We start from the raw sequence: 20245 nt of genomic DNA on the forward strand, positions 1-20245 counted from the left end.
AGGGCGCACTCAATGGGCAACTCACCTGCAGGTTACTCTGCTGTAATAACACTGCAGTCAGTCGGGACACTTTCTCCCAGAAATGAAATCAAAGCCTTAGTAACAGCCCCCCACGCTACCCCCCAACAAACAACGACCAAAAACCCCAACCCGTAAACCCATATATATATGGAAGAACTTTGAAATTCTTTGAATCCTGTTCCATCTTTGAAATGCTTTACTCCCTCCAGGTGTCACATATAAGCTTTTTTTTCTTGGTGTGGCCAGAAACTTAGTAATTCAAATTCCGGATCATCTATATGATTTCATACCCAACTGTTTACCTGACTACTGGTGACCAGAAAAAGGCCCTGAATCTCATGTTTGCAGTTGTTCGTTCTCTTGATAATTTAAACAGGGTGTTTTTCTCCAGTTAACATTAAGGTTGGAAAACCAGGAAAAAAAGTCTTTTGCCTGTGTGTCATTATGAAAAAACACTAGCCAACTGCAACTGCTCCAAGAATTTATCCAAATACCTATGGCAATGTTTTTCTGGTATTGCTTCTGCCTCCCCTGCTCCTTAGCTGCATTTCCACCATCACAAACCCAAGGTGCATACAGTACTTTAAATACCTGCCCAAATCTGGCCCTCATTCCCACAGTTCTCTTACCATAACTGCTCTCACTGGTTATAGTTCAGATTTGCCTGGCAAGAAGGTGCAATGTTTTGTGCTGATCCTCTCCCTGCGGTGAATTTAGCTCTATCTGCATCTTTGTCTTTATTTCTTTTCCCTTTTCCCCATGTCTCCCTTGGTTATACCTTTCCATAACCTCTGGCCTGTGTTATTTGGAAGGTCAGCTTATCACATGGGTCCCTGCTGGCCTTAAAATTTATGAATCCTGTGTCGTATTGTCTGCTTCCCAGCTGCTTATCTTCCTTCTCACTCTCATTCTTTTGTTTTGTGCCTCACATTCTTCCTCACTGGTATTAATCTTCCCACTGATTTTTTTTCTAACTCCATCTCGACAATAAATAAATAAATAAATAGGTGGAAATATGAATCTGAATTCGTGGGGTTTGTTCGCTGTATCATCTCTTTCTCCTCTTATTCCCCATCTGAATATTAACAGCTGGCAGAGTGCCAGGGGTTTTGTATTCTTTGCATTTTATGTCCTTTTCGGTTTAGCCTGCACCACAAAATATGCGCCAACTCACTGCCTAGGAGCGGAGATGGGGTTTACTAAATAAAAGAACTGAATGAGAAGGAGCAGGAGGGGCCGGGAGGACCAACCCTCGCTGTTTGCCACTTGCAAGCAGAGGCTTTATTGCTCTGCTGTAGTTAGGATGACTAATAGCTGCCTACCTTTGACCTGTGGTAACAGCTTATATTTTTACGCAAAAGGACACTTAGCATAAATTTAACAGAGAAAACAAAACATCCTATTCACAATGGTGTAACTTTCTACCATCTCTTAACGGATCTTTACGTTGAGAAAAATATTCCAGCAGGGACAATATGGAAAATTCACAGTTGTAAGAAGATTTGGGAAGCAGACTCCTACATTTGTTAGTCATATTAAAACATATGTTGCCAAGCTAACACGCTTTTCAAGATGCATATATAAAATATAAATATTGAAAAAAAAACCTGGTAGCTTACTTTTACATATAGCATCAGTAAGAGACAGTGGTCTTCACATAACACTTTGCATTTCTACCTCTTTGCCCAGGTTGAATGAATCAGATTTTTTGTCACTGAATCTTAGGATTGCCTTAGGTCATGTAATCACGTTAATATAATGGACTAAAAGTATTACAGTCAAATCCTCCCATTTTTATACATTAATTTTATTAGACACCTTGTAACACAGAAAAAATGTCGAACAAACATGTAAGTAATTCAGTAGTCATTTTAACAGCCGAACGTCTTTCACTTTTCAGTGAAAGCAGAAGTGTAGTATTTGAACGAACATTTCCTTTAAACCAATATGCCTTCAGGTTTGTTTTGCTGCTGCAGCTGTGAGACGGCTCTATTTTCTTTCTGTGTGGAAAGTGACCTTTACGAAATACCTGTCACTCCGTAGCCTTTTAACTTTTTTGACTTCCAGGCAGTTTTCAATTCTTTATCCTTACAGCCCATCAGGCTATGATTGCTCATGCATCCTAGGGCACAGCAGACCAGCACATCAGGCCCCTCTCTCTTCCCTAAACAACCTTCTGTTTAAAATACTAATCAAATCTCTGCAGAACAGCGCTTCGCACTCCAAATAGCTAGCTGAGGTTGTTACGTATTGACAGGAGATATTTCTCACCCCATTCATTGGTGTTAGCAGTAGCATGTGCTATTATTTCATCTCTTCTTATAATCCAGACAACGAAAGAGCAAGGATGCCATTTGAATGCAGAAAACTCTCATGACAGTCAAATGTGGTATAAATACGCTACTGAGCCAGATTCACACATTGTAAAATTAAAACAAATAGAAATCCTCCAGAGATTGGGGTGAATATCTAAGATGTTGTTAGGTGGAAAAATTCGTGTTCCACAAAAAGGCTAACTGTATTTCCTGCTGTATGCCAGCATGATTTCTGCCTATCAGAAAGACTTGGCTGGAACATGAATGGAATTTCCCTGAGCACTTCCAATGGCCAAGATTCCTCTTTTAAACTCTCCCAGCACCCACCCTTTTCTCAAATGTTTGTATATATCCATGTCACACAAAGGAAAGCTGCTGGTGATTTTCAAAGCTGCCCATCTTGATTTTTTTTTTTTTTTTTTTTTTTTTACTAACCTAACAGCTTATGTTATTACACAAACATGTGCAGCCATTTCTGATAGCACATGCTCTGGCAGAGCAGTTCCAGGTTTAGATGTAGGAAGTGACCATCGGTGTTGATCCCAATCTGGTTCCATGCAGCCCCCGTCAAGGACGGGCAGTCACTGAAATCAGTGGAATTTCATACAAAGTTATCAACCTGGAATATAATTCACAATGAGCACTAGTGTATAACAGTCCTTGTCAACTTCCCTATTTCTTAATCTTACTGTGCAAAATTCAATATTGACCATTATCCTCACCTGCTACAAAGTACTCCCCTGTTCCTCATTTACCCAAACAATCTTTCAGTCCACTCCAAGTGCTGGGCAAATGATTTATCAAAACGACAGTAACAAAGCACTTAGTTCTAAAAGCTCAAATGTTTACTTTTAAGTGACGATGAAGAAAAAAAATGTTATCACTCAAGAAGTCTTTAGAATCCAAAACCTTCACATCCTTTGTAGAAATTCCAGTGCTTTTCCATTAGAGGGCATGGTAGAAACTCCTCTTTACCTATCATTACTACCTCACGGAATTGAAGAAAATGTGTCAGACTTTCCACTGAGTTGAACCGGACAGAAGAGCCTGCTGAAAAGGAATGCATACGATTACTAAGTGTATATTAGAGTAATGGGAATCAGTCACTGGCACGATTATCTAGAGAGGTGCCAACAGCTTGTTAGAACCACATAAGCATCAGCAACCCCTAGGAATCTGCAATGTGTCCTAGGAATCTTGTAGCGTAAGACCCCGGCCAGCTTATCAGTATCTCTCACTTGCACCCAGACTTCAGTGAGACAAGGGCTGTACTACACTTCAGTAGTGCTCAGGGTGAGAAGTCAACCGTCCTGGCCATTTCCAGTTATGCAACAGGAAAATGCAGTTGTTCTTCTTGTTCTTCAGTATTGCTTGAATTTTACACATATCCACAGAGGCATAAGTTTAGTGTACTGCCCCAAAATTAAGGAATGACTCTCACAGGGAATTCCCTTCTTACAGCCCCAAAAGACCTATATAAAAAGGAAGGCATACAGCTGTACACAAGAAACTGCACAACTGAAAAAATGGGTATTTGCGATATTTAAACACCTGCTGGACCGAAGCAACTATTGCTATGCATAAACTTGTGTCAGTGCAGGAGAAGCTGAACTTTTAGTTTTCACTGTTAAAATCAGTAACAAAGTACCACAGTAAAGATCCAGCAGTAAGAGTTGTTATAAGGCATTTTCTCCATAACAGCACAGATTCTACAAGGCACTTGGAACGGTCATTTTCACAGTTACTTGCTTTTGTTCACCTGTTGTCCACATTTTTCTCCCTTTGATACCCTTGCACAAAATACAAGAGTTGCTGAGCTGCCACAACCAGCCCAACACAGAAACTGCCAGTGAGGGAAGAACTGTCACATGTAGCAGATGTTATCAAGATAGGGAGGGCTGTCATGAAAGCAGGGGTGGCCTCTGTTTAAAAAACAAAAAAACCAAAGAGCCAACAAAAACCAGTGTTCAGACACCAAGTGTCTCAAGAAGCAAAACTAATGTTTTGCCTATTGGATTTTGTAGGTTAAATATCAGCATTCTACCATAAATACAACTTTACCTGAGTGAATAATTAAAATCTCTACTCTCTCTAATCTCTACTTTTCAGTAATTTTAGGTAACAGTCAACAGTTAGCAAAGCACAGTAATTTATACATCCCAAAGCTGGCTTCATCAGTTCTGACATCAGTGGTTGATATCAAAGTTTCTATATCCACAGAGAATTTTTTTCCCCATTAGGGATGGATCAGTATTTGAACATTTAATCCCTGTGTTTCTTCCTCCATATTCTGACACAGCCAACTAATGTCCTTCCCATTTCCATTTGTCTTTCTTTTTTTCCCCTTTTCTCCCTCCCTTTGCTTACTGTTATTTTTAATCTTTTAATACCCACTTTGATGTTTCCTTTCTCCCTTTTGTTGTCTGTTAACTCTCATCTCCTTACAAAAGACTGGCAGCTTACAGACTGTAAGCAGTGGACAAAGGTTCCCATACTGCTATCCAAAACTCATCTTAGTGCCTCAGTTACAGAAGGCGGCTTAGTAAGGCAAGATGCACACAGGCAGGGTCTTTTCTGCTTTCCTGCCCTTGCTGTCCTGGTAGCTTCTCCCAGTTTTCTGCCATCTTCATGAAATACAAGATAAAGTATCCATCAGTATCAAGCAGAATGAGCTTTTTTCCCCACAAATCTGGGGAAAACACATCATTTCTCGGTACTTTTTCCATCCTGTTTGCTAATAGCTTTTCTGTCACTGTTGGCATCTATTTTACCCTTACAGTTTTGAAACTATTCTACATGCGTTTCGACTTCTGTTTCCATTTTGTTACAGGTTTACAAGACCTTGTCTCTGTGGCTGCTCAGAACAGGAAAAACTGTATTTAAGGAGACTTCCTGTTAGTGGTGCAGCTATATAAATGTCAGACCAGAATCTCCAGTTGCACAAAAGTTAGTCACCAAAGATTGCCACTTCTGTGCAGAGTCACCATTCTCTGATTGTTAAAATAGCCCGAAAGATGAGTTTTTAAAAATGGCTATTCCACCAGTATCCTCCTTATTTTTTCCAAGCAAGAAAGTCCTGGAACTATCCAGAAATACAGTTAAGCATTTTATAACTATTTTACTTGTGTAAATTATTTGTAAAAGGAATTTAAATGCTTTTGCAGTTCGAGCAACATATTTGAGTCAATTTACAGGTATCAGTAAATCCACTTTCAATACTTCTGTAAAACAGGTAAAGATTATTATCACATCTGAGGGAAAGATGAACTGATTTGCAGTGTCTGTTGCAAAGTCACAGGAGATGTTATTCTTCTGACTGAAATGGATCTGGTTCAGTGCAGCTAGTCTAGACGTGGGATACAGATGCATAAGCAAACAGAAGATCTAAGAACAATGCACTTAAATGTGACAGCATTTGATCTAGAGAGCCAGAAGGGAGTATTTAGAACAAAAATTTGTCTTAAGAGCTTTTGAGTTTCTTGGGCCTTACCCACACTCCTCACAAGAACTTAGAAAAAAACAGTCACAATCCCGGAGTCCCAACAGGCATTGTTCATTCAGTCCAAGTAAAGCCTTTGAAATGACAGCCAGTGCCTGGCATAAACAACACTTTTGGATCCTCTGGCTCTTTAAAAGGCTGCTACTGAATTGAGGCATGTGCATTCTGCCCATGCTAGTGGTAATTTTGAAAATAACTTTTCTTTCAGCTGATCAAGACCTAGCATCTTGGAAAAAGAGATGTCTCTGGACAGATCATCATTGTAAGACTAGATCTTTCTCTGAGAAAATACGATGCTTTCCTGGTAGTTTTTTAAAATTTTTTTTACCCTCAAAATGCTTTTGCTTTTTTCTAGGTCTCTCCACAGTTCTTGATTCACTTCACTTGATATAGATCTTAATTCTTTTTTCTCCTGTGAATGTTGGAGTCCAAGGTCTCTGCCTTTACAAACCAATCAGGAAAGAATGATCTTTTTCTAACAATCAGACATACCATGCCAGTCAGACTCCTGAAGTTAAGGTGTCCATCCCCTAAAATATATAGGCCATCAGGGATTTTTGCTAATTGCTTTGTGATCCTCTGTGTCCACCCCCATCCTGATTTTGAAAGTACTTTTCCCCCAAGAATTTATTTATCAGGTGATTTAAATTATGCATGCTGCATTTTTTGCATTGGTAGTTACGACCCTTTGAAAAAAAATGAAGGTTATTTATAACACCTCATGAAATAAATAAATCATTTCAGTTTGGTAGCTACCTAATGGACTATAATGACCAAATATTTCATAGCACAGCTATAACAGTGCCAGAAGGACTTAAGAGCACCTTCTGATAGCCCCTCAGCCTACGCTTCTTTCCTTCACATATCAGACACAACTCACTATGGATGCTCTGTAGGTTCAGTTCATCATTTGTCTATAACAAGAATTTGTATAGCAATAATGGGGAACATAATTAATACTTTCACAATTCCTTAGTCTACTCTGTTGCTTCTAGATAAAACTTTAGATTTGAGAAAGTAATGTTTCTTCTTCTGCTCAATAAAGAATAGTATTCCTCAGAAGTTCATTCCTTCTTTTTGTCGTCCAGTGAGATCAGCAAAAGCAATGTCATAAAGCAGAAAAAAGATTAGGTATCTGGAATCATTCTTCTTTGAAAGTATTTCATAACAGTTACACTCTGTATCTGCTTGGAAAAAGGACTTGCAGGTATGTCTGAAGATCAAGAATTCATGCCTTCTATTCTTAAGCATCGGCTTTGAGGTTTATGCTGAAATGTCTTTGATTATTTTAAGTTTATTGTGGCAGAAAGTATTGCTCCCACCACACGGACCTGAAGATGTTATACTTTTTTTGAGAGACTCAGTTAATAGTAAATTTTTCTGTTTCTAAATATCTGAAAAATGTAAAATACTTTATAGCTTTCTTGCAAGCATTGTCCAGATAAGTGATATAAATACAGTATATTATTCCCCATTAAAACTTTTGCCTACATCAAAATCTTATACAGTAACTTTTTTCTCTTCTCCTAGATACATGGGGAATACGCTTGTTAGCCAATAACAAGTACTTTGTATGATATGATATATTCTGAATTATTATTTTTCAGGGTCCTTGGATTGGTGTATTAAGATATTGTTAAGTTTTTCATTTAAAAATGTGGGGAACTCAAAACCTCCAATCTATTACAGAAATCCATCAACATTACAATAACCTATCAGGAAAATAAGAGCACACTTTAAAACCTCAGTGGCTCTTACCTTCTTTAGTATAGCTGTAACATGATTTTTTCCTCAAAAGGTGAGAGGTACAATTGACATACATGCAAATACCAATCAGGAAATGCATACAACCTCTCAGAAAACAATCTATAGTCAAGATGGAATTTACAAATAAATAAAATATAAGAAAATAAGTACTTTTAAAACAAAACATAATGTCTGATATTTTTACACAGCTGTCCGGATGGCCTTTCAGTTTCTCAGCTAAGTCAATCACTCTATTTAAATATCAAATTACTGAGTTTGAGTTCAACAACAACAAATGCATACACTAGTATGCTTTATTAAAAGGCACTAAGATTGCTTTAAAACCATTCATAGGAGAGTATTTCTTGGCATGACTAGAAAAGCGCAGGTTCCCACCATACGTTTATTTCTTTTTAATCTTATTATTTTGAGTTATTATTGTATACTTGATTACATAATGATTCACTTGTATACTCATTTGGAAGGAAAATACATAGTTCTCTAAAATTATTTCTAACCATTTTAGAAAACCTGAATTTATTGTACCAAGATAGTAGATAAGAAGCGGTTCCAGGGCCAACCTTGTGCAATTAAAAACAGAACACTTAAAAATTCTTGCAGTTTATAGCACACTGAAATGCAGATTGGAAGAAATGGAAGAAAAGTATAAATCAAGTTTCAGCTCCGGTCAGAACAGCTATTTGATAGAAAAAACAATACCTCATGGTTTTCATGCACTGGCAAAATCTACAGGAGCTGTGACTCATTCAGTGGGTTTTATGTACCGCCTCAGAACAATTTCTAGAGCCTTCTCTTAGGCTATTATCATGTGGTGATTTAAAGATTGAGTTGTTTTGTTTAGAAGCTTTGTCCTAACTTTGTTAAAAGTCACTCCTGAAAAAGGTAAGATAGAATTGTGATATAATCCTAACGCTTACCAAAGTAAGATCATCAGGTAGTCTCCTAAATGCTTTCATTTGACCTTACCAGAGTGTGGCATCAAGAAAGTCTGTCTTCTCCTTTCCAAGGAAAGCGCTAGCTGAAGTCACTGCCTCTTGAAGCTTGCTTGTTTGTCACATTGCCTTTCATTTATTGCTTTCATAAGTAAGATAAGAAAAGATAGATGTGTTCTAGGAAGACTATCTACAACAGTTCTGTTTGTCTTAGTCTTCTCTCAGTCTCCATAGGACCACCAAAGCAGCTGAAAATGTTATAGTGCAGCTGATGAATTAAGAAGATGGGTCAGTTATCAAAGGATTTCTTTTAAAAGTTGTTTCACAAAGTAAAAAGGCTAGCTAGAAACCCAGTGTTTAAAGCTCCAACCAGGACTCAATTTACTTACTTTTAGCAAGGTTTCTTAAGGAAACAAGGTTTCTGTACGCAACAAAATAAGCAATGGTTACAAGCTTTAACGAGCAAGGTTCCAACTAGGAATGTGGGGAAAAAAATCCACCATGAGCATGGTTAAGCATACGAATATGTTGTACAGAGATGTTGTGGAATGTCCATCCTTGAAGATATTCAGAATTTGACAGGATGAGGCACTGAGCAACCTTATCTAACTTGGAAGCTAGTCCTAATTCGAACAGGAGGTTGGACTAAAGACCTCCAGAGGCCCCACCTAACTTACATTGGTCGATGGTTCTGTGCAATCAGTGTCACCTAGCTACTTTTGAAGTGATTTGCCAGTTTCAGAAAAACCTGGCTGACAGATAAGAAAGACAGGCATTAAATTCTTAGAATTGGCTTCCATGGCATGTAGTCCTTGAGAGCTGCTTCTCTTTTTTTCTTTTTTTTTTTTTTTTTTTTTCCTTTTTGGCCTCCTAAAAAGTGATTTTTTTTTTGGCTCTTGCTGGCCATATAGCTCAACTCTGAGTCAGTCATGCAACATTCTACCTTCTACCTTGCTGACAGTCAAATAAGAGCAGGTAGAGGATTTTGGAAAGGGAGAGATTGCAGATGGAGGAAGCCTATACTTCAGTCATGGTATGGAAAGTTACTGGGAAATACAGCTTTGTAAATTCTGCTGACAGAACTATGTGCTTCTTTGTAAAGTATGTAAGTACCTAAAGCAAATGCCTAGAACTTTAAAGTACTGGAAAATACTTTTAAATATTTTGTCTGTAAGCCATAAAGAAAAGAAAACAGTATAATAGCAGCACCTTGAAATACCTCTGAGATGGAAAAATATTATGGATAGAAGTATTTGTCTACAATCTCACCTTGCTTACAAAGCACAAAATACAAAGAATTTATGGTTCATCTCCCCATCTTTCACAGTCACACAAACAGGGACATTGTGTAGTTGATTAATATTCTGCTATAGGTAACAAGGAAAACATATATTAGATGCTAGGGGTTTGGTTTTGTGAGGTTTTTGGGGTTTACTTTTTTTTGTCGTTTGTTTGTTGTTGTTTTGTTGTTTTGTTTTTTTAACACTTCCAAGTACTTCTCCTCTTCCATATTATTATTGCCATTATTGATGGTGATGACAAGCCACTACTTCAATAATACCCAAATCAAATATTCAGATATACAGAATCATGCTCCTTTAAGTCATGCCATTTTGTAAAAAAAATAATAAATAAACTTGGAGTTCTCAGTTTACATCTTGACTTTTCAGTCACTAAACAACATTCATCATCTTTTCCAGCTTTCCTCCAATGAAAATAAGAATAGTACCGTTTTCAAATGAAAGTAGTTTCTGACATAATTTTCTGAGCCAAAGCAGAGTCTGGGGCTCTGAACTAGAGTACTATGCAGCACAAAAATATATTGCAAGCTTTCAAGTATGGCTAACATTTCTTTGCGTTATAATTACATGGAGCTTTAAACATATTGCAGGAAAAATATACTACAATGGGCTAGATGTATTGTTTGGATTAATACCAAAGTAATATCTTCAACCAGTTCAAAGATGCATATGAGATCCCTCTTCTGAGGGGTTTACAATTTAAAATCTAATAGAAGATTCTTGCAAATACACACGTGTGATGCTTACTAGTAGCCAATTTTATGCCTATCTAGGAGGTATTGAAATACTTAATAGCTTGGTTTCATTCTACTGGAGCAATTCATTTGGATTTAAATATTCTCCTGCCAAGTCAGCAGTTTCAGCATCACAACTCCGCACTGGTGCATCAGACAAGAAGGTAAGATTGACTAGCAAGAAAACTGAAATTAATTACTCTTCTATAATTTTCCAGCCCTAGCAAAGCTCAAAAAGTAAACTAGTTAAAAGCCAATTTATACAGCTGAGTTTTACATTCACAATTTATTTAGCATGAAGTAAAACAGTGACGGCATTGTGTATCTGACTGGATCTTTGGAAACAAATGCAGAGGGCAAACAAATACAGCAAATCCATATGTGGCTGATGGGGCTTCTCATGGCACTTCCAAATCTTCATTTAAGAGACTCAATGAAATACTCACCCCGAGACACTTGTTTTTAAAGGAATTTCCATCTTAAGTAGGAGTTTGCTTTTCGTAGTTTGCTTTCAAAAGTATTTTTGGTCAGACTATGAAACTTGAAAAGCTTCTCAGAACTGGATGCAAAAGGTTTGGGTTCTACAAGCTAGAGATGTGAAAACTGGGCTGCTGGTTACATTTTTTAAAGGTTATATTCCATGTTAAGCAGTTTCTTCCTTCAATTAACAGTGTAATTGTAGTAGATATAAGCAAAAAATGTATATACAGAGGAACAGTTCTGTAAATTTCCAATTGTATTATGAATCTTTAATTTTGCATAATCCCCACTGTCTGTTAGAGGTTACCTTTGCTACAAAATGACTCTACACTCTTGCTACATTTCCACACAGGACTGAGCACTCAGATACAGGGTGGCAAGGAGCATACATGCTAGCAGACCATTATCTTGGTAAGCAGAACTGTAACTAGTAACTATATTTGAGAAAACGTGAATGTGGCTGTTTATCTGTTCAGCAGAGAAACATAACTCGTATGAGCCATAACCTGTGTAACTTTTCAATTCATAGCAAAGGGCAGTTCAACCTGTTTTTTTCATACGTAAATGTGAATGCAATCTACAACACAATCTATTTTTTGTAACTTTAAAGACCAGCTCTTGCCAACTATTATGCTCTGGCATTTAAGATACTAAGTGTATTTGCTTCTGTTACCAAAAAAAAAACCAAAAAAGAAGTGGGATATCAAAGCATTTTCTGCAGAGGATTCTCAGCTCTGGCGTTTATTTAATCCTTTGCACTGTAGCTGCAGGGCCTTTGTATAGACTTGCGGAAGCAGAAAGCAGTGCTTTCTCGTGTGGATACACTTTCAATTTGCAATGGCTGACACTGATTATGCACTTCACCTCTGATTTGCTTCTTACTGTCTCCCACAGCAGACCTGACTCAGCACTGTTACCCACTTCAGTGCAAAGTGTTACCTGACATTGGGCACAGTGGGGGTTTGAGCTGACCAGTCCGACTTTGCGCTGTGGTCAATCCACAGTGTAATCAAACATGGTAAAGGCAAAAATACTAGGTCAAAGTGCCGTAAGCACTGTTAAAATTGTATGAATATTACAGATAGGGTTTAATGTGCAATCAACATAAAAATGTAATAATGAAAACACAAAGTTAAAAGTTCAGCCAACTCCACAAAGATCAGAGCGTCTTCAGGAACATTTCCACTCTTACTTTTAAATTAGGTTAAATTAGATTATACAGCAATGGTTTTGTATCATATTTCTCCATCTAAATCCAGAAGACATTTGTCTATGCTATTATTTTGTGGAGATATTTAACTGAGTACTTAAAATGACATGGAGTTATTTTGTTAACTACAGCAAAATAACAAAATGTTTCTAATTTGGACACAAGAGAGTCAAATACTGAGCTCTGAAAAACTTCATTATTGGGTCATTTAGATCAATCCAACTCATCATCATTTTTCCCTACCACTCTTTCTCTCCCCCACATAAATCAATTTCATGCCACCTTACTTTCTTTTTCCTTTTGTATCTCTAGTATATCCTTTGCACCCACCATTAGGTTTTTTAGGCAGTTAAAAAAAATCTTACTCTTAAATTCTTTGGTAATAGCTGCCTCTCTTTCAGTGCATCGCAATGTTTGCACAACTTCTGCTTGTGGCAAGGATGCATATTGCTCAGGTCAAAGCTCTCATGAGGCTGAGCAATGGAGACAGTACGAGGAGTCTCATGGTGCTGGTTGTGGTTGCTGAGATCCCTCGTGATAAAATTCCTTTCTGAGAGCACAAAAAGGTCAAGACTACTTTGTTCTAAGAACAAACAGTATTATTTAACGCTGGTGGTTTAATGTACAGAGCAGTTACACTTTTTATTTTTCTTAAAGGTAAACACTGAAATTTTCACTTAGCCTCACACAACCTAACATGCAAGGGCAGACTTTTCGCTGCCTCTTTACCAGCCCAGCCATGGCTGCTGTAAGATGAACGAGGCATTCTCTTTTTTTTTTTTTAATTTATGTCTTACTTGGCAAAATTACATTAAATGTCACTCAAATTTAATTTGAAAAGTAGCCTATTAAATACATGCATGCGTTCACTGCTTGTCTCAAGGAAAACAGAAACACACAGTATCACATATGATCACAGCAAAACTATTCTCATTTGCTTTCATGCAACCTTACTGAGCTTAGCTGCTCATTTTATGCTAGATACCCCAACTAACACTAATATAAACCTTCTGAAACAGCTCCCACTGTTCATCCATTAAGAAACCATCTGGATTCCTTGAAAACAGTCTTTATTCCACACAACTTCAGGGTCTTTCATGAACTAATGGTGAGCAAGAGTTGTTCTAATCTTTATAGTGGTTATTAAAAGCAGTAAGGGATTGCCAGAGCACAAGAATTGCACTAGTCATGCTGTTTTCCAAAGACCACCTTCCTGAAATAGCAATCTGCAAAATGAACGTACATATCATGCTTACTGTAACAACTGGATATGCTTTTATTCTAAGCCACTTTGCTGGAATTTCAGTGTGAAATATCTAACACCAACATCTGCTCTGCAACTGACATCTGCTCGTCAGCTGACATCTGCTTCTGAATCCTTGTTATTCTTGGTCACTTTTAGCAAACATTATGTCATCATTACATGTACCAGAAAGCACAGAGGAATAAATTCCAAGCCATATAATCACTGTTTCTTCTCCTTTCCTATATATATATACACTCTAATAGTACTGTTTATTTTCTAAATGTTTAGTTCTCACTCAGACTTGAGTACAGTAATTCCTGCTTTCTGCTAGTGTGATCCTAGCAGAGATTAAAGGCTCAGGATCAAAGAAGGAACATAACATGAAATTTAGTTAGGATTGAGACAGCTAATTTCAAATTGAAAACTTTAAAGCTTCTGTTAAACACCTGCATTGGTCTGGGACTGCTTTACTTCATGAGCTCTACAAGTATTTTGCATTAACACTCCTCAGCTACCTAAAAATCTGCTGCTATACAAACCTTGAAGCACCTTAATCTCAACCAAGCTAAAAAGCTGGAACATTTCTTATGCTGACAGCCACAGAGCAGCAACTCCTTCACCTGTCTTGCCTAGGGACCTTGATTTGGTAGAGGTTCTTAGGACATGCTTCCTAAATTTGGCTCTATACAAAATTCAGTGGTAGCTGCTTCTTTCTGTTAAAAGATGGCTAGACATAGCCACTGCCTGTAATAATTTTCTTCCCAGTTCCCCATCCTTTTCATACAGTAGCTCAATGAACATTAAGCTAAGATATGGGAAGCTGGAAGGGGGGGGGTGAGGGGTATTTAAAATAACAGCATTCTCCTCCAAAAACAACTCCTCAAATTATCAAGCTCCAGTTTTCTTTTTTAACGATGCTCTGGGATGCATAGAAAAAAATTCAATTCATTAATACAGAAAGAAAAAAAGAAGATTAATTCTTTACAATAGCAGGATAAACGTCTACTCTAAAATACACACAGGCTGTAAGTATATTAGAAAGATAAAAGAGTACCTGGGAACATCCCCAGGCAAGTGGCACAGAATAGCTCACATCCACATCAGCAAACTTTCCAGAAGGCTGGCTGCAGGCAAAGTGCCCCTTGGGAACAGCCCTTGGAACAAGCTAACTCCTGAACCCTGCCTGGAAACTATTCAGGAGCTGCCCAATACCTGCAACTGTTCCCACAATACAACAGTGCAGGTTAATCCTCTTCTGGAATGATTTAAGACACTGTTTAATTTCCTACTATGTATCTGGCTGTATAGTATCTGAAATGGAACTGAAACCGAGAACGTTTTGGCTTTCCCTCCCTCAATTTCTCACCTAGGGCTAATGGTTAGGCATTACCATGATCTTAAACTACACATAACAAAAGAACTTCTTCAAATATTCTTCCCCAGATTTCCCTGATCTATTTGCAAAAAACAGGGGAAAAGAACCACTTACTGATCTTCAGGCTGATTTTTATTTGTAAAGAGTATTTTTTGAATAAATGGATTTCTCCATTTTAGAAGTTGCAATGTTTACCATAAATTTTCCATGAGAGGAATAACTTGCAAGAACTAGTGAAATATTCAAAAGCCTGTTAGAAAGTTAGGAGACTGAATCCATTTTTAAGTCTCTTACACCTGGTATAAGCTTAAGTTACTGAAGCAGGGCAATGTAAACTCATCTTCTGGATGCTCTTAGCCTGAAGGAAATAGCAGTAGAACATGGTAGTCTAAATATCAAATTCATTATTTTAAAGTATTATCTTTTAATTTACATTTAGTAAGTTAAGAACAGACTAAGCCTGGTATCCTAGTTCATGTGAGGTGCAGTGTATCATCAAATTAACAGAACCAAACACAAAAGCCCAAAAGCTTTTCAGACTCCAAGTGCAACTGGCTGTCAAAGGGACTTCGGTTTCCCTAGGAACACATTATTTATCAAAATTAGGCTGAAGTTCTTAAGTCTGCCAGGCAGTTCTGAAAAAATTGTTCAATGTCATTTTGTCATATCAATGCAGTCTATTTATGACTGTTTATTTTTAGAGAATGAAATATCCCCCTAGTTACTACTGTTGTTTGGGCATACTTGGATTTCCACCAACACAGATTATTTAATGTGATTTTAAGATGTACATGCAATTAAATTTATGCAAGTGTATCTGAGTTTCCAACGGAATAAAAAAAGTATTAAATTAGCTTATTAAAAATTTCACTACATAGTAAATATTTTTAATGTAAAATGTTATGTAAATATTTTTTACATAGCAACCAAGTCATTAGTAATTATTCTCTTCATACAACCAATTTACGGAAGAAAAGAAACATAATTCTTTAGAGATCATGTCTAAACTCTGGCACTATTTATTTTTCAAGCATGTAGCCCAGAAAAAAATGAGAAAGCAACAGAGGAATTTTGGAATTTAAGCTCTTTAGAAACCACTTTCTGCTGCTTTCAGTCATGGCAGATATTAGATTTTAAGTGGTACATACCGAAAGGCTCTCTTTCTTGTGACGGTAATTCCAGGTCACTAGAAACTGATGCTTCTTCAACAAGAAATTTTGACAACTGTGTCCCAAGATATGTAACCTGTACAAACAAATCTAAATGGATAACTGGCTTTTTCTGATAGGTGTAAAGATTTCACTTGTCTTATAAAACTGAGTTTATACACTTAACAGTCTAATCTGTGTCAAGATCAAGCAGAAATTCTGCTAATTGGAATTCTAAATTTAAAAAAGCATAATACAACCCATCTGCAAAGCTCTCTAAACTCTTCCAGTATTTTTGCAACATTTGTCCCTGTCACCCTGACATTTCAATAAGCTTGCTCCTTTTTATTCTAACTACTTTTCAGCTTTTTCTGTCAATCTCTTAATCATCTTTAAAATGACTCTTTCAATGCACTGACAGCTTATATAGTGGGCTTTCCACATTCTCTCAACACTCGTAACTATTTTGTCACTGTACAGCTACAGCTATGTAGTTCTTTCTTTCCTGTGTATTCATTAAGAGTAAGACAACTTTTTAAAATTCAGGCTGGTACCTTCTTTTGCTTTAAGAACAGTAAGGAGATCCAGATTAGTGAAACTTGTTATTGCCATTTATTATTGCTATTCTGGGGAGTAAAATCAGGCCTACCTTATTCCACACATACTTCCATGTCACACAAATATCACTTCCAAGTAGGTCTTTAACCCACTGAACTGGATTCTCCAGTATTTGTCTTTTACTGGTTCTGATCTTGCCATTGTTTAAAAGCGTGGCTTTATGACTAAATTCCTAAAAAATAAAAATTAAGAAATAATTTTCAACTCATAAATTAACAAATCTGAATTAAAATGCTAAAGAACAATATAGCTAAACATTTGCAGCGAATTCTGTTTTCCCATGAAAACAGTTAATGAATTTAATGCCACTATCATAAACTGTGATATGTAAAATAAGAGGATTTATTCCACCAAAATAAAACGTTTTGGCCACACAGACACCACTGTCAGAGGACAAATCTCCCTACATGTATTTATCAGAGCTGTATTTGCATCTTAGTTCCTCTTTGATATAACATGGCTGTGAATAAATTAATTTGCAACAGTGAACTCAGGATCTCACAGGAGGTGAGTCTGTGCAACAGGAAACTGTTACTCAAATGCAATTTGCCTTGCGCATGTGGAACAAATGCATGTCACAGTGAAATTCCAGCAATGATTCAAAGATGAAACATACCTGCATAGAAATTCATTTGTGTCAAGGGACATCACTTACACATTTTAGGAGGAAGCTGACAGCCTTATCTTATGCAAAATTAAGTACTTACTTTTACTGCCTCTTTGATACTGCTAATACAGTCCAGTTCTGCAAACATATATGCATCTCCAGAGGCACGTCTTACAGTTGTTTATAGTTCAGTAATGCAAAAATTAGCCGTTGATAAACTATGTTAGAACTTCGTAAGGTTGCTTAGCACACATGAAGTTAAACAGAATAAGAAAACGATCCACCAACAAATTTTGAACCACATCCTAACATATCCACTGGCTTAGGGTGTCTATAAGAATCTAAATTAAGATGTTAAACACAAATATTTTGATGAACACTCAATCCAGTTCACAGTTTCATAGCTTAGGTCTACAGTGTTTAAAAATTGTATTCTGCCTGCCCAAAGCTAACCTTAAGTAAGAAATACATCTCTATCACGATAAAGAAGGAAACTTTACTGATCATCTCCTCTTTGCAATGCACCAGCTTCTAAGCTTCATTATCTATAACACTGTCTTCCAAGACATAAATAAGTGTAATTTTCATTCTAGTAAAAATCACTGACTTGTCTACACTCCAAACATCAACATTCCAATACAGGGTTATAATTTCTTAAGATCCACATGCATCAAGCCGGTATCACAGATAACAGCCTTGACAAACAACAGTAAGCATACCGAATCCTTCATCCTTCCATTTAGTCATCCTAAGGTTCAGAGGAATATTACATGTCCTCTAAAGAAAAGGAGCATGTATATGCTATGGGCTATGACATGGCCCAAAGTAGAGGCTTGTGACTTACTCACGCTGCCTTATGTTACAAAACACAAGACCACACAAAACCACTGCTCTCAGCAGAAAAGCATTCTCAAGCAGATTATATGTTCAGAAAAAGGAGTCTTTTCTACATTAACTACACCTGGTGAGTTGGCTGAAAAGAACCTTTCATGTTTTAATCAGTATGTTGCCCTGGAAATTAACTAGCTCGCAGCTGGGAATTCAGTCAATAATTCCGTCATTTGCTCAATACCAAGCCAGTCCCCTAGCAGCTGCCTTGCAAATCTGCTCTGTATTTGGAGACACATGGACATGCTTTTGTATTAAAAAAAAAGAGGTTTCTTTTTCTTTCCTTTTTTTTTTTTTTCCCAAATATGGTTCTCACTAGACTGTAAACTATAGAACCAGCTGGCATGTAAGCAAGTAATTTTGCATATATTCATGTTTATCACAGCACTATGAAATCCTTGATGCCACATTTCTTTATTTAAGGGACTTGATAGTTGCTTCCAAGAATCACATTAAGTCATCAAAACCTTAATGTTCCTGCTCCTTCCAATATGAAAATCAGGTACTATATAAAGTAGATTAACCGATTCCACTGTGGTTCTAGCAATAGGAAATGTTAACAAATGGATAATGCAAAGTTAAACAAAAATATTACATATGCAATATTCTGGGTGTTAAAATTAAGGGCTGAAATTTTCCTTTAAAACTTATAAAATATTATCTGCAACCAATGAATAAAAATTTTCAATACTAAGTGCTGAAAATGCAGATTAAACCATGAAAACTGCTGTTCCCCCATTTTAGTACTGGGGTTTTTTGATTATAGGCTAATATTAACATTATTATGTCTCGACCATTACCTGTAGTTTGAATTCTAAAACATTTTCTCCTGGCTTAATCCTTCCCAATTCAAGTAGATCTATCAGTTGAAGCTTTTTCCTGTTTTTTCTTCCATACCTTGCTTGTTTTTGTCCACATTCCTGATTACTATAGCTCTGGGAAGATTTTTCACAGAGTTTTTCTGGATAATCTGTATCTGAAGTAAGATTTGTAAGCACCGAGTTGGCATTAAATGAGTTCTCACTACTCCAAAACATCATTTGCTCCAGAGTATTAGGGAAGTTCTTTGTAGATGTAGACAAAATTACTTGCTGCTGCTGCTGCTGGAAAGCTGCTTTCTTATCTACACGTCTGTGCAGATCCTCATCTGTAAGAACCTGCTGGCAGTCACTGCCTGGCTGACAGACATTGTTATTGACAACAGTGCTTCGGGGTTCTACAATATTTAATGCATTGGTCACTGAAGTGGGATTTAAAGACTTGATTCCTTGTTCTGCAATTGCTACACAATCAATGTCTTTTTGCTGTGAGCACTTTGTTTTAGCAATGGAAACAGTACGTTCTGAAGGCAATGTGACCACTTCTACAGCATTTGTCAGCTTTGATGTGTTGTCGAAGGGATATTCTCTTAACCTGGTTTTGGATGCCAAAGCATGCTCAGAAGCCTCTTTTCTTCTAATTGCCTCTTTATTTGCTACTGTCTCATCCAAGCAGATGTGTGGATGTTGGCTGCATTCCTGAGCTGAAAATCTATTTTCTAAAGAGAGATGTGCTTCTACTCTGTTTCCATTAGACGTGCTGGCATCAAGCCCCATACTAAATGTAACTACATCAGAACACGTGATTTCATCAGCAGTTAAACTTTGTCTTTTGTCATTTCCACAGGAAATAACTAAGTTTGAGATTTGCTTCTCTGAACATGATGCAGTGAACACTTGCTTTGTTCTTCTGTAATTTTGTATTTTCTGGACTAGTTCTTCCTGGGTTTGGGCAACAGTCAACAGACGCTTTTGCCTAGAAGCAAGGTTAACTAATTGTTTCCTCAGTGCTCCTTTTTTAAAAGAATCCACTGAAGCTCTACAGAAATAATAATAATAAAAAGTAATAATAAGGACACCAGAGTTACTGTAAACACAAAATAAAAACACTTCAATAGACATAACCCACTAAGAACAGGAATATGTTTCAAGGACTCCGCCAACAATGAAAATTTGAACAATCTTTTTATCGTATATAAAGTTTATAGTTCAAATCCCAGACTTATGTACAACAAACTGCAGAATGCAATCTAGAAGTAGGATGCAAAGCATCAAAACTCTAGTAA

General features: G+C 37.0%; 1 protein-coding gene across 1 annotated transcript in view; it reads right to left on the minus strand.

Moving 5' to 3' along the window:
* Positions 1-1929: 1929 nt before the first annotated feature.
* ANKRD31 (ankyrin repeat domain 31) overlaps positions 1930-20245 on the minus strand; it is a gene marked incomplete at its 5' end in the record, with an annotated part of 63096 nt that continues 44780 nt past the window's right edge. The window contains 4 exons of the mRNA XM_082497996.1: positions 1930-3383; positions 16029-16125; positions 16678-16818; positions 18942-19998. Coding sequence (XP_082354122.1) covers positions 3232-3383; positions 16029-16125; positions 16678-16818; positions 18942-19998 — 1447 coding nt within the window. The 3' untranslated portion in view covers positions 1930-3231. The remainder of the gene's footprint in view (positions 3384-16028; positions 16126-16677; positions 16819-18941; positions 19999-20245) is intronic.

The sequence above is a fragment of the Vanellus vanellus genome, assembly GCF_965231255.1.
Source record: "Vanellus vanellus genome assembly, chromosome: Z".
Classification (NCBI taxonomy): domain Eukaryota; kingdom Metazoa; phylum Chordata; class Aves; order Charadriiformes; family Charadriidae; genus Vanellus; species Vanellus vanellus.